Here is a 16,380-nt window from a genome sequence, read left to right on the forward strand (position 1 = left end):
GTTTTTAACAAGGTATAAAGCTAAAATGTTTCGGTTTTCTCGAAACGATTCAAAAGAGCATTGGCTTTGGTGGCAGAATCTGTACTCCCCTCCGACATGCTGCGAAGACTTTCAGTTACAGCAGAATAATTTTCCAATACCGATAAAATTGCCGACAATCGACAAAGCCAACGAGTTGGACAAAGTGGCCGAATCGATGCTTTTGTATTGATGAGCTCCGTACTACAAGCAACAACGCTTTCAAACACAACCTGCAAACATTAATCATGATTTAATAATCACACAAAAAAAACACATAAAATAGTTACGTCGCATTACCTTAAACTTTCCAATCTCTTAAATAACACGCCGAGTTCATGGACCCATTGGACGGCGTCCCTGAAAAACGGACAACTTGCAATTGATTCTTGCATAACCAAGTTTGAAGTGTGACTGGCAATGGAAATATGTAGCGAGTGGGTACTGACTGCTAATAACGGCTTGACACCCATTGTACTTCCCACTCATATTTGAGGCTCCGTCGTACGTTTGTGCACGTATTTGACCAGCAGATAGGGAAAATCGAGTCAGAACGTCTAAAATCATCCTTGCAATTGCATCTCCAGTTGTCTGCTGCATTTTGTGCAGACCCAGAAAATCTTCATGTACACACAGCTCCGAATCGACATGGCGGATGCAAACAGACTCCTGCTCACTTCCACAAATATCTTGTGTGCCGTCGACCATCACTGCGAACATACCATTGGCTTTAATTTTAGACGCTAAAATTCGTAAAATAAAGTGACTGAACATTTGTGTCATTTCTTGCTGACCACGAAATGAGGTGAAGTTGGTTTTTCGCTGGAGGAACTCTTTTAACTCGGCACTATCTTCAGCACGAAGTTTTAGGAGTTGGTGGTAATTTCCTTCTCCCTCGTCGTGGCCTCGGATAGCACGACCTTGTCGCAACAAATATCGCAAAGACGTGAACAATTTTATCAGCGATCGCCTGGCGGCAGCTTGTTGTTCGTTAAAGCCTGTGTTTATTTGAAGTGCAACAGACTTCCGCTTTATGGCATCTAGTTGCATGGTGGCAAAGGTATGTGTTTCTGTTAGTTGGTCCAAATCAAATGAACTCTTTCCCTTTTTCCAGTTTCGAAAACCGTCTGATATAAACGCAGGCTCTTTTTTTTTGAACTGCGTGCAACAAACCCAGTTTGTCTGCTTTTGAACAAATAAAACAGAGCACCCCATTAACACCTGGTACGCAATGGATCCACGGGAATAAAACATACCACTTGGTCTGAAATTTTAAAAATCTACCGCCGCAGTTCTTTGCTGGCAAATGGCTTACATCTTCTGGTTGGTTCGGGCAGGATTGTGACAAAAGATCCGCAGAATTTATTTCTGTTAAACAGGAGTTGCTTCCCCCATCTGTTGTTGTGGAACTGGTTTTACCTTTGAGTATTTTCATTTCCTTCTCTAGTAAAACACTTTCAGGCACTGTAGAATTGACCTTATCTACTTTCCTCAAGTTTGTTTTTCCACTCGCTGCGTTGGAAACGAAATACTGTTCTATCTTGCTAACTTTAAGCCGTTTAACGTTTTGAGACATTATTCTTGTAGTGCCGCAAATATTCCATCAACCAAATGCACTGTCAAGCTTTTTGCACAGACATCAAACAATTCGATTGAGTTCCATTGTTGACAACAATGTGGATTATGAAGTAGTATTATGTCGTTAGATTTGTGTGATATTGAACAATGGCCTTATATCTTATTTTTAGCTCAAGGGTATTAAAAATATTGGGGGGGGGGGGGGAGATGAATGGAAGTCCCCCCCCCCCAACCAAATTTTTTTCCCCGTCCCCCCCGGGATTTGCGCCCGTGCTTACTATCACTACGTTTCTGGCACAACGAAATGATAAAACTTACTTATCGACTTTACACTCATGTTAAAGTGCGGAAATTTCCGATAAGAACCATGATACTGCCAACCATATGTGGGTGACAGAATTGGGATGAAAACGATGCGTACCGTATTTGCCTCACTAACAGCAAAACGTGTTTACCATTCATTACGATAACGCTCGAGTCACGATTACGGGACTTTGACCACCACCAGGCACGGTGTTTCGAAACAAAAGTGGAGCGCCAGCCGGGCAATGTGCGAGGTGAAAACCAAAGTGAAATTAAATACATGTGCCCATAAAAAACAAAACAAATTGATGTGGTGACTTATCTGGCCAACACACACTACGAATTGTGTTGTGAAATTGTACTCTGGCAAATTTCTATGAACATCAAGCAATAGTTTATTGTAACTATAATGTATTGTAGTAGGCTGTAACATGTGAAAAGTTGTTGTGACCACTACGATGGCTAGTCGCAAAACGAGTATTTTTGGGTGACGATCGGTTGATGTTTGATAATGGTTCTGCTTTCAACATTTAAAAAAACTGATTTTAATTGATGATAGAACATTTAGCTATGTCCTATCAGTTTAATAAATATTAATTAAAAATATGCGTACTAATAACCTGGAAAGGAAGTTTGGTACTCTAAAACAATGTGTCAGAAGAAGGCACTTACTCGTAACTAAAAAGAAAAAAAGGCAGTCGTGTTCTCATCTATTGTTAAAAGTACCCGTTTCCTTATGTAGACAATTTGCGCCGTAGCCATTTGCTTGACAGATTAGTCCGTAGTTTATGCCACAGATCATCATCTGAGCAGCGTAGTACAATTTACTAAAAGTTGTTTTCGAGATCCATCTTGTGTAGTTAGGTTTTCAGGTTTAGTTCAACTATACCGATGTTACAGCCATGTAATTTGTGTGACATAAACGCGGCAAAAAGAAAAAAAAAAGCAATGCAACGATTGCTGCAGGTCTGTAAGATTTAGGCATAGGCACTTACTTGAACTATTGGACGCTTAAGAACTTGGTTTGTTTTTGTTTTAATAATTCGAATCTGAGCAACCCACAACAGCAGTAAAACATAACGCAACGGAGATTACAATGTGCAATACTACCATCGTGCTAACTATGTAAAATTCGTATGTATCGCTAATATAGGCATTCTCAGTCTCTGAAACTAACGAAGGTTAAATAGAGGAGACCAGTTTGTAAAAAAACAAAAGGAAAAAAAAACTTTTTCCATAACAATGGGAATGAATCCCAACACACCTCACTTTGGCTAGCTTGGTCACAGCGTACAAAAAACAAAAAAATTTTGCACAGTGGAGTTGCGCTGATTTTGCTCGGCTAAACTGACAATTTGATCAACAACAAACACAAAGTACTAACTTTGGTTAACTTATAGATGTGCACTTAAATTTCAAAGTTTTGTACCTAGCTTTCCGTAGCACCAGGAAAGCCGCTGGGAGTTTATAAATTGCGACAACTTGTGGGCACAAATGGCAGATAAACGCGCTGCAGAACAGTGTACGTTACTACTAGTTTCATGGGCGGAGCCTCGCATTGCGGGATAAGGTTGTGAAAAGTTAACAGGTAAGCGGGTATGTGCCTATTGCTATATAGCTCACATTACTAACGCAAAAATATACACAAGCAGGTCATTTTCACATATGCCAGGATGCGGAGCCTTTTGTATTTTATAAAAACAAAACAGTGACCAAGTAACACTGACCGCAGCTGTATTCTCTTCTAATGTCAGCATTCAGTTGTATACCCTAGTTTTGAAGCGGTAAACTCGGCATACACGCCTATTGATGTAGGCACCTTGTTTTGATTTACAGCATTTGTTAGACGTTGATAATAATATTTGATTACCCATCTTTAAGTGGTATGAAAACCCAGGGTTCGGACTCTGAGCAACCATCTTCGTCTGCATACTTCCAACAACAAACCCAAAAGAACAAACGTTGTTACAAATGTGACGTTTGTGAGAGAATTTTCGCATTTATGAATACTTTCAAAAGCCATGTTCGTATACACAGTCGGGAAAAAAGAACTAAGGGTGATGTTCGAAAACGGAGAGATTTCAAATATGGACATTCAAAACATCACAAGTCAACTCATATTAATGAGAAACCTCATCGATGTGATGTTTGTGAAAAAAAATTCAGCCGACGTGGACATTTGAGAAAACACATATTGACTCACACCAATGAAAAGTCCCATCGATGTGATGTTTGTGAAAAAAAAACAGTTTAGGCAAAGTAGCCATTTAAAAACACACATGTTGATACACACCAAGGAGAAACCGCATCGATGTGATGTTTGTGACAAAAGGTTTATCGAGGAGGAAGTTTGAAAACACACATGATGACACACACCATGGATTTATTAATGTAAAAAAAATCTTTCGTAGTTACTTAGTAAGTGGAAATGTCTACTAAACAGTGCTGCACATTATCAAACTAATGTATGTTGGAAATACCTAATTGGTAAATTAATTAAATTCTTAGTCTGGATGCAGCAAATTTACGTAACTTGCAGCACGTACGTACCATACACAAAGAACGCCTTAAACCAAAATTAAAACCATTGTACTAAACGGAGGGTTGGCAACTATTTCAACACAAGGTGCAAGTTGCGCGCGCACATACAGTACACTACGTACACATTGCTAGTCGCTAAGATCGACGAAAATTTTCCTAATTGTAAGCAATATGCTAATTTCTTTATGCGATTTGATTGACAATTACAACTTATTTAGTCATTAGTTTTATTGCCGTAATTGTCTCATCATTTTAGTCATGAGTTTTATGGTCAACCATCACCTAATTCTTACAACATTAAAACGTTGCAAATGTTTACATTTTTCATCAAGTAGTCAGTGGAAACTTTTTAATCTCCCCAATCAATAGCATCTGCTTCGTTAACGTAAACATTTGAATTGTGACGACAAACATTGTAGTTGTTACGTAATAATTTCGTGCCAAAATCACTATTGTTACGCAACAAAGAAGATGACTTTTACAAAATTATTGTTTTATTACACATTTATGCGTCGTGTCAAAATGTCAGAAGTGCTGTTTTATATCATTTAATTTGTTTATTTTATTTATAAGTTCTTGATTAGTGGTGGAGACTTTTGTGCGATCGACCAGTCAAAAGCAGACGATCGACATGTTAGCCACACCTGCTTCGTGGTGGTAGTGACCACAACAACTTTCAGTTCACGAAGCCCATTCTGCAACCAATCTTTTTTAAATCGACATACGCTAATACCTTCACACGTCCTGTGCGCATGTTGTAATTTAAAGAGCAGTTAAAGGGTAACAATGTTTTGTGGATACAACCTTTCATTTAGTTTATCAGACTTTATCGTGCATAGCAGATTTTCCTTTTGGGTAGGATGCTAACTCTCACTGCGTAGTCAATCAGTATTTGTTTTGCATTTGGTTTCAGAATAAAATTTATGCCAGCAATTTAACAGCCTTGTCGTTCAGGAAGGTTTTAGCGGTGGACGCGATCCGTGTTTGCCGAAAAGGATAAGTTGCTGCAAAATAACCGGTTATAACCAGGGCGTCGAACCGGAACTGAACGTAAATCCGCGAACCGGTTTGAGCGGTTAATTTCATTAAACCCGAACCGAACCCCAATCGTTAATTACAATTTCCTAAAAATCCGAACCGGAGTTGAACCCCATATTTTTTTGGCGGCGGACCCGAACCGGAACCAAACCAGTAAAAAATGCAGTCTGTTTTGTATTTAATGTTTTTTTTTTAACAGCGCGCGGAAGAATACGCAAGATAACACCTATAGGGCGTGTCGAAAATAACAGCGCACGGTTTAATTATTTTGGAGTTTAAAAAAGCCAGGAAGATGATGGGCAAAATTGAAACAAAATGAAAATTCGAACCGGTTCAGACCGGAAAATTTGCCTGAACCAGAACCCGAAAATATGCATTTTTAAAAACCTGAACCGAACCCGGACTCGTAAAAACAAAACGAAGTGAACCCGAACCGAACCTGAACCCATATGACAAGCGGTTCTACTCCCTGGTTATAAGAGCATTTTTTTTCGGTTTTGAAACTAAAATAAATATTCTAAAGTTTTGCAATTGTGTTTGGTATCATAGTGATAGATCGTGTTTTCACTGTTTAAACATTGTCTTGAAGCTGACCAACGCGTGATATACGTTTATCGCACGACATATGCACGTGCCAAATCATGGCGTGTGCGTATTGCATGATACAAACCAGGTCTGGGCGGTGTTGACCAGCTGGTGTAAATAATGCAGAAATGTTCTGTGCGCATTTTATAATCATAACAAATCATCACAAGGATGCAATGTGGTACTTTTAATTATGCAATGCGTTGGCCACCCCTGAGCTAAATGGTTTTGCCTAAATGCTTTAAATAATGCAAATGAACTTTACAAATTTTAACTAATAATGCAAATAGACTTTACAAATTTTAACTAATACTACAAATAGGCGTTACCCTTTTAACTAGCGAGAGCAGTGCAGCAACTATAAACCGTAGCACTTGTTTTTATGCATGCATTTAATGGAGAGAAAAATCGTATTTAACGTCAAAGTGAATTACCACGTGCAACCGGCAGCTGAAACTGCTCTCTATAATCATAACTCAGTTAAACGCGTCAAGCCCTGAGGAACAAATCTTTCACACGAAAACATTTGACTCACATTGTCCACAGGCCAGACTCTTTTTTTTTTCTTTCGGTCACGGCTCAGTACATCTGTGTTTGCCATGCGGCGGCGTGGCCTGGTTTAACAGACTTCGCGTGGAAAAGTGTTACAGCTTTGAACTGTCACACGAAAGTGGCAAGGCAGTTACCGCGTTTTTAGCAGTGGAAGGTAACACAAAAAGTGGTTGCAACTTGCAGCAACACATTTCTAACAAGGCGAAAACAGTTTACAAGGTGTTCTATTATCAACGGCGTGAGCAATTGGTTTCAACAACATTTGCTAACTTTTGAACAAAGAGGACCGGTAGCTGACTTACAGATAAAAGGACATTTTGCCAGTCTTTCTGAGTCGTTACGTTACGGATTAGTATTCTTGTTTTTCTCGCACTTTGTATATGTTTTGGATTAAACATGACAGATTGTTCGACAAACAGACAGTCAAAAGCGTTGACCTCAACTGCCTGTAAAACCGAAAGGTTACTGCAGGTTTAATATAATGCACCAGTGCTACAAGTGGCTTCAATGCATGCTCCTAAGTGCTGACCTTAAAAAAGAGAAAGCAAATTGAAATTCAAATAAAACGTAAATAGAAAATCATAATCCGCCAGGGCCATTAAAGGCGATATGCCGAACCAGCCGGTCAATAAGCATTCCTATATGGCAAGGCGTAGGCTTTTTTCTAATCTGCGGTTATTTAAAACCACGACACGGGCCTTTCCAGGACGAGCGCTATATCAGTTCGGTGATGTATTTGCTGGAAAATCATTCAATGTTAAGAGGCAATACTTCAACTGTTTAACCACGAATAAAAAACAATAGAAGGAGTTAAACGACTTTACCGAAGTGATTTGCTTTGGTGTTGGTTTCGATGAAGTTTATTACAATATGTTGGTTGTGAGGAGCAAACTAACTTAGAATTTGGTAAGGGGCACAACTTTTTTAAATAGAGGACGCATCACAGATGCTTATCATGGTCGCCAAGTGTCTCCATTTTGTGTTTATTTTCAAAGACCTGATGTAAAAATAAGATTTATCTTTTGATTTTCCCCCATTTACTTGTGGCTGAAAGTTTAGATTAAATTCTTGCTTCATTCTCTGATTCAGCTGGACGATTTGGTTAATCGTAACTGTTCGACTTTGTTGTGACATTGATCGTTGCTTTGCGCATAGGGGGAGTACAAAAGTCTGACGCGCGTGGTTACACAGCCCAACTAAATGCATTGAGATAAGTTTATCAAGCCAAATGTCTAGCAAAAGAATTTAATTAACTCTCAGCCGTCATTCAAAATAAAGATATAAACATAAAACAGAGAAATGTTACTTATCGATGTTTATTTTGCAGATGAATACATTTGACAGGTGGCAATGGCGACACTAGAATTTGACATTTTAAAAAAAATGTTGTTTTAAGTTCGACAAAGTAATCTATTTTTTTCTATAAGTTTCCAGCAACATGCTTGCATGAAAATCGAATACACCAGAAGACGGGAAGTTAAAAAAGACACACGTTTGATCCCACCCAAGTGAAATCTGGTTACCGTATTGTTTCTGTGGAACGATTTGGGAAGAAGGGACATTTAATAGCACACATGTTGACTCACACTAAAGAAAAACCCCATCGATGCAATGTTTGTGAGAAACAGTTTCAACGAAAAAACACTTCAAAAACCCACATGCTGACCCATACCAACGAGAAACCTCATCGATGCAATATTTGTGAGAAAACGTTTGGCCAAGGTAGACATTTAAAATCGCACATGGTGACTCATACTGAAAAAAAATCCATCAGTGCATCGTTTGTGAGAAACGATTTAGTCGTAGGGGGAACTTAAATATACACATATTCACCCAAACTAAAGAAAAACTACATCGATGTCATGTTTGTGAGAAACAATTTGCCCAGCATAGCCATTTAAAAACACACATATCAACTCACACCAACGAGAAACCGTTTGGATGCCCTGCTTGCGAAAAAAGATATCGACGATAGAGTCATTTGGATTGCCACATTTTGACTCACACTAGAGAACCCAGCAACTAACGTTATCTGTGCTTTTGATTGTGGAGCGCAAATAAGCCGTAATTATAAAATACCACCAAAGTTCTGTTACGTAAATATGATATATGCTGTTTTATCTTAATTTAGTATTTTTAGTGACTTCTTGTAAGATGACAATTGCAATAAATTGTGTTCAGGCCAAGGGCGTCCGCAGGTTTTCGCTTAGGGGGGGGGGGGGGGGGGGGGGGGTTCAAGGTGGGTTCACTCTGCCCTTTCGGCCGGATGCAAATTTTTTTTGAAAATTTGACCATTACACCATCCAATTTATCATTTTTAATTTCACCGAAAATCACAGGGAGCTGGAGAATTTAGCGCAGCACGAATCGAATGCAAAGGGACGGCAGACCGCACACCAGCTGCGGACCGCTTCTGGAACCGCTTCTTTTGTAGTAACGCTATATCATCGCCAAGTATTCATCAATTTTGGAGCCTGTCACCCAAGCCCTTCAGGCAGTCCAACTGAACATGTTAGGTGTCAAGAAGCACATTGACAAACTCGTATCAATGTTTTGTGATCATCGGCAAAATGCAGAAACACTTTTTGCAGAAAACATTTATACAGCGGCATTGAAGTCAGCCGAAGAAATCGGTGTCACCATATCTGTCCCACGGCAATGTGTCCATCAAGTATTCAGAGCAAATACTGGTGGCACCAGTGAGGAATACTATCGCCGTACCATTTACGTTCCTTACATGGACTCTTTAATCCAGTCTCTGACAAGCCGCTTCTCAGAGACGAACATGCCGGCATTCATGTTATACCGACTGCATCCAGCGCAGATGGAGAAAATTGACCGCACAGACTACAAAACTATACACCAATCCTACAACTTTGACAATTTTCAGCAGGACGCCATGCGTGGTATGACATAAACATAAAAGGATAATTTCCTCAGTCCGAAGACCAGGAAGAATTGGAATTTGTGGACTTGGTGAAAAATATGGAACTTTTTCCAGCTGTACGTCAAGCGATGATAACATTACTGACCCTCCCCCGCCACTACTTGTACGGTAGAAAGATCATTCAGCACAATGAGTCGGGTCAAAACATGGCTCAGATCAACCATGTCTGACGACAGGCTATCCGGGCTGTGTATAATGAGTGTCCACAGAAGCTGAATAAACTCGGACAACAATTCGTTCATCCAAAAAGTTATCGAAAAATTCGGCAAAGACCCACGTCGACTTAACTTTTTATTCAAGAACTGATTAACTAAACTGGTAGCTGATTGTTCTTTTCTGTGTGATTTAATGTTACGAACAGCTTCATTGAATTCATGAAATACGAGATGATTTTATCTGAAACTTTGAATTATCCTTCTTCAGATTCATGTGAGATAAAGCCAGTGCCCGCACTAGTAATGTGGTTCTGAGAGTACAGGAGCTCAAGTTGTCGAATTTTGCGATTACGGGTAGCTTGTAGGTATCTTCGTAAATTAATAGAGGAAGTGGGATATTGCCGAAGAAGGGTGATGATCACAATCGGAGAGCTTGACCAACCAGTCATCACTCGTATCACCTTCACCCCTCCCCCCTTTCAGAAAATTGCCTATTTAGGCATGCTCCCGCTTTTCATTTTTCATCCAACAATTTTCCAGGGGGGGTCAGCTGACCCCATTTGCCCCTATGTGCGGACGCCCTTGGTTCAGGCCATGCGTATTTTGCCTCCTAGTTGTATCCACTCCACATGTCATTTTTCACACAACACAAATTTAAAATACGTATAATATTCGTTGTTGGTTTCATAAATACACCAACTTTCAGTTCGTTGAGACCATCCCCACAATATAAATACAGTACCTTTTCGCAGTTTCTCATTAGTCCACACCTAGAAATTTACTATCGGAACATTTGCTACGGTTTTACATGAAATCGGACACAGTCCGTTCTTAGCTACACCAAGAATTGTCCTATTGCAACTTTTGTTGCGGTATAACATCACAAAATACATTTACTGTTCCTAAAATTGTTTCAGAAATGCAACCGCCGGTTAAAATTTACATTTGAACAAAACCTTTAAAAAATTTGCGGAGTTTGACAGCTATATGGACAAAAAAGGACAACACTTCAATATGCCGCTGTAAACGTCATTATTGGCATACAACTACTGATAGTGTTTTACATGTAGCTACTAAATAGATACCGAGCAATGCACGGAGGAGCCTAATGTGTTAGATCGCAGGTTGATTGCCGAAATCAATAAATGAAACACTGGGTTGGGAAATCCCTGAGTCAAAGTGTTGTGAACCTGCCCCCTTTTACAATTTCTGGATACTCCCCTTTCAATTTCCAAATTTTTCGGATTAGATAAAAATGATGTACCGTTCCGTTAAATTTAGAGCAATCTACATCTTTATATCTCCAACATTCTCTGTACAGCAACTGTAAACACGTTGCAAAGCAAAATCTAACATAAACTCTTAAATCTCTAAAAATTATCTGCCATCACAAAATGCACGAAAATATACAAGTATAAGTGTGTACAGTTATCGACAATGTGTAGAGGTCAGAATGTGCTCACGATTCAAATAATTAGTTGCCTTTAGGCGCTCTTTTACCTTGGTTTAATATTTGAGTTTTGTCGGGTAGGATGACTGGAAAAAATGCAATGATAACACTAAACTTCAAGTTAAACCGTTGTTGTTTCACAAGCGAAAGTATTAAGTTTAGCATCATATATTTCTGATATTGCCTAATGCTTAGTTAGTTGTAGGAAACTTGTGTTTCCAACCATGTGCCTGTCAATGTGATTTTGTGTTCCCAATTACAGGCACAGGAAAAAGGTTACCGATAAAACACGTGGTTAGTATGGTTTTATTTGTTTGGAAGCAATACCATTTTTATCAGAACTTCAAGAGTGTTTTGCTTTCTAGAGTCTAGACCAATAACACTATTCTGTTTCAAAAGTTAAAGTTAGCTATTTCAAATGGTGAGCAATATTATTTTATTCAGAAAAATACTGATTTCAAGCACTTGAGTTGAGTCTATTTTGCCGGGCAAAATCCTAAAGCACAAAATATATTCACCAGGCCGGAAATAGCTGCGCAACGTTCAGACGTTAAACAGCACGACGAAGTTGACAGTTGGTGGAGGGATGGTAGACGCGCTGCAGCTACACTTGTACCAAACTGCAGGTTTTGGGTTCTATAAAACATGAGTATAAATATGCAGTGGGAATGATACACGACATACATTGAACAATTTTAGCACGTCAATGTATTCTCAAAGGAAAGCCCCGAGAAAAACATATTTTACACCTTGGGCAGTGAAACTGTCTCTTTTTGGTCATATCTCCTTTGCAGTGAAGATTACACAATTTGCATTTTTCCAATCCCTAAAGCCCTTCTTTGGTTTACGGCAACTAAACCAATAAAACATTTATGTCAGTAAATCAACATTTACTACATCTGAAAGTTAAACCTGACTTTCATCGCCAATTTTATTTCGCCATCATTGGAACGACACACAAACGAAAAATAGAGAGAGAAAGGTGACAGCCAAACTACAATAAATCGTTGTTATTCTTGTTCTTTAATTTTAGAAATGAAGGAATATCACATTTTTGAAACATTCCTGCAACATGAGATCAGATGAGTTTATTTCGCTTGGTGAACATAGCGACACCAAGCGGGAAATAGCTGCGCAACGTTAAAACGTTATAGAGCGCAAATCGATAAAGGGCACAATTGGTGGATCATGGTTGAATGTGCTGCAGCTACACCGTATTGAAAGGCGTTGGGTGACCGGGGCTCACAAGAAATTGGGGTTGCCGCATTGTGGGTAAGCACGGGCAACGTTGGCGGGACCAGTCGAGGTGGCCCTAGGAAAGAGGGTGGGGTTCGACAAACGGATAGTTCAAGCGCCGGAAGAAAGGTCACACAAAACATTGCGTTAACCCAGAGGGATTTAATTTTTAAACACAACAATGAGGATAAAATTAGAACAAAGAAACATTTTAATAGATGAATTTCTCACTTAAAAAGAAACAGGACATTTCAGTTGATTTTGTCGATTCTGCTTCATTTGTTTTGTCAACATTTCCGTATTGATGATTGTTGTGGTTCATTTCCAATGTTATCTACTTTGGTTTACTTTTAAGCTACGACTGCATGGCCACCAACAGGTTTTTCCAAGTCAAACAAATGTGTCCAAGAATCCTGAAAAGGGTCGTAAACTTCAACTGAACTTAAATCCTTCCCGCTGTGTAACAAAACATGCGGGTAGAATCTTTTTTTGAGAGCTGCTACTAAAAAGTTTTTATTGGTGACAAAACTGGTCGCAAACATAAATTTGTTTTTGTAAACAAACAAGTGTGTTGCGAGTAGCATACAAAAAATACCCATGTGCAGCAAACAGCCAAGAAATACGAAAGAAGATGTGTTTTGGTACATTGCACAATCCGTGTGCAAATCGTGGTACTGGGATAGTATCACTACGTTTGTTGGCGTGCCAGGTATTAAAAAACGACCTACTTAAGATTACATCGCGAACCATTAGAGCAGCAACCCCCTTGTTTGGGTACTCGTCAAAACAGGAATTTCGACCCTTGCCGTGTTAGTGTTACCATATAAATACTACCAAGCTAGATTTTTTGCTTTTAATGTAGATTGCACCTATCAAACTACACCACCCACCCAATCTGGCAGTTTATAACAGCTGCTTGTACTCCATGGCCAAACACAGAAGAACACCACAATGGCGTGTTTCATAAATAGTGTAAATTCTAACCAACTTAGACATTGTGTTGATCGATTGGGGAAACTACTGCTTGAGCTAAGGGAGGGAGTTTGTGACATAAGATATACAACTCCAAATCTCATACTACAATAACACTTACCGAGGACCAAACCCACCAACAACATAAATCTTTCCATTTATCACACATGCTCCATGATGTGATCTTTCAGTGTTCACTGATTTAAGTGATCTCCATTTCCCTGCATTTGGATCATAACATTCATGATGTGATGATGAACATGGAAGTAATCCACCTGTATAAATAAATCTTTCATATTTTATGCAAATTGTAAAAAAAACTGTTTTGGCCCTAAGTATTTGCACATGATTACCTGTGACATAAATGTTTCCATTTAATGCAATACAAGATAAACACAATGTTGCTTCATGATTCATTGGTGGAATCAAATTCCACTTCTTGCTTCTCACATCAAACTGTTCACAGGTGTTGTCCTTCAGTGCTCCACCAACACAATAAAGTGAATCTACAAACAGGGTGGTGTCAAATATGTCACAGATATTGATACATAGTCCTAACCCTGGGGTAAACTGCCTTTAGGTGGTTTAACTTGGGTCTGTTTCCATGCCCAATTAACTCATATATTATAAGTACAAACTTGAGAATAACATGAACAAATGTCAGTTCACATGGCGATGCATACATTTTTGATTTTTAATGGGGTTTGTGGTGTTAATGTGAATATCAAGGACCATTTACTTGTTCATACATTCAATAAATGTTATTTGAAAGTCTAGATTTTTGCTGTTTGTAGCCCATTCAATCATTATACCCAAATAATTAGACACATAAACTTATATTGTGCATATAATTATTTTGAATGCATTTTAAAGCACAAAATCATCAAGTAATTAGATGTTGGTTGCAAATAGGGAAATAAGCACAACTTTAACATGTAAATTGTGGTAGAAAGTACAGGTTGGTAATGTAGTAGATCTCTACTTTTGTTTGAATTGGGGACATTTGTGCCTATTTGTTGTAAAGAACATTTACTTTTCAACAAATTGTCAATTTAAGAAATTTATTTAATAATTGTTTACAACTGTAAACAGGCTATATATACAAGCTACAAGTTGATTTGCTAATAAAGCTATTGTTTGTTTGGTTAAAAAACAGCAGATTTACCCGCAAGTGAACACATTCCATGTTGTGATTTTCCTCTTATCATATCATGAATCTGTGTCCACTCATCCTTGTTCACATTATAAACTTCACATGATGAAGGTTTTCCACCAGTGCTCCCACCAGTGACATAAATGTTGTCTAAAACATATTTTCTATTTTGCAACTGGTGGACACTAATTAAATATTTTTATCCTGTCCTGCTATTTGTATCGATTTAATAGAAAACTTTATGAGTGCACTAAATTAAGTAAGTTTGAACATTGAGTTTGTTGTGCTGGCATAAATTCACTTACTTGCAATAACTGCTGAATTGTGCACAATTTCCCATTGTCCACTTGTTGCCAAATTCAATGTTTCACAACTTTTTCTTGCAGCTTCATCGCTTCCACCAAATGCATACATTTTTTGGCCCACTTTGACCGAGGTTAAACCTGATCTTCCTTTGTTCAGTTTCTGCAAAGTTTTAATTAAATCTATTTAAATATTAGGCACAAAAGTTTAATAGCGGCCAATACATATAATTTTCATGCACTCTTCAGACACTTTTTTTGTTTGGTAGTGAGATGTTGTTTCCAAACGATACCGAGGAACAATCAATATTTGACTATTCAAAACTTGCCCTTAAATTACATGGGGCAATAATTCACATGAAAAAAAATACAGGTTACTTTAACCCAGTACATATTCCACTAATGTGAATATTGGCATACAAGTCTCAAACTTTCCAAACTTACTGGTAAATGTTGACAGTGTTTTGTTGTGACCTCATACTTCACACAATCTCTCTTTGAACCATTTCCACCAACAACATTAAATTCGTCTGAAAGACACTTGCATATTTGATTTATTAGCATAGTCACAGAATTTACACCAACACATCTGCTTTTCATTGCTATAATATGTATGTTGGTTTCATTAGGCAACATAGTTAATATGTTTATATTGTTTAATATCATTTTATTTTTAGGTTGTTTTTCACAAATCATGAATACACATTTCTTATTGTGTTCTTTTTTTTTGTACAGAGATATAATATATATATTTATGTTAAGTGAAGCAATGGTTAGTTAGCCCTCATGTCAAATCACAAAAAGTGCCAACAGTTACCACCACCAAGCTTAGTGAAAGATCAAAATAAATTACCATGAAATCTTGTACCTTTTTTCTCTGTGACTGGAAGCTAGCTCTTCAGTTTTTGGCACAAACATGTTTGACTGGATGATAGCTGGTTTAGGCAAGGAACTACCCCCTGTATACGTTAACAGGTTAGTGTGGAATTGTGTTTTTTTTCATATTATTTTATTCCATTACAATTTGTGTTCAACTTAATTCAACACCAAAACTAGAATGTCCAGAAATCAACAATCGCCACAATGACTGCACACCAGTAAAACATTTCATTGTTACGGTTAGTGTTGACTTAAACTTTTGAGTGTTTATTCAATATAATAAACCACTGGATACAACTCTTCCAGATTGAATTTCATCCAATAGCTGCCAAATAATATATTGTAGCGACCCTGTAATTCCCTACATGTATAGGACGCAAAGCGAACCTTTATCTTTATTGTCTCGTGTTACCTTTTTATGTGCGGTGTTGTGGCTCTCGCGTCATTCTATCAACTTGTTCAAATAAAGTGCATGTCGCCTCATTGGTGACCACCGACGTGATAACATGAGCACAGAATCTCAAAACGCAGTTGCCATAAAGTTACCAACCTTTTGGCCAGCTCAGCCTAAACTCTAAAGTATGGTTTCAACAAGCAGGGGCACAATTTGCTTTAAGAAATATCACCGCGGACATCACGAAATACTATTACGTTCTGTCGGCGTTGGATCA

The 16,380-nt window shown here is 38.3% G+C and overlaps 1 protein-coding gene across 1 annotated transcript; it reads right to left on the minus strand.

The window, feature by feature from the left end:
- Positions 1–12,096: 12,096 nt before the first annotated feature.
- On the minus strand, positions 12,097–14,672 carry LOC145220590 (kelch-like protein 23). The gene is made up of 4 exons (XM_080087800.1): positions 14,541–14,672; positions 13,729–13,881; positions 13,497–13,650; positions 12,097–12,859 (listed from the first exon to the last, which is right to left on the minus strand). The coding sequence occupies exons 1-4, from the start codon at positions 14,581–14,583 to the stop codon at positions 12,754–12,756; spliced, it is 456 nt and encodes a 151-aa protein (XP_079943926.1). The 5' UTR covers positions 14,584–14,672; the 3' UTR covers positions 12,097–12,753.
- Positions 14,673–16,380: the final 1,708 nt, after the last annotated feature.

Source organism: Phallusia mammillata, chromosome 3, assembly GCF_965637545.1.
Source record: "Phallusia mammillata chromosome 3, kaPhaMamm4.hap1.1, whole genome shotgun sequence".
In the NCBI taxonomy this organism is placed as follows: Eukaryota; Metazoa; Chordata; class Ascidiacea; order Phlebobranchia; family Ascidiidae; genus Phallusia; species Phallusia mammillata.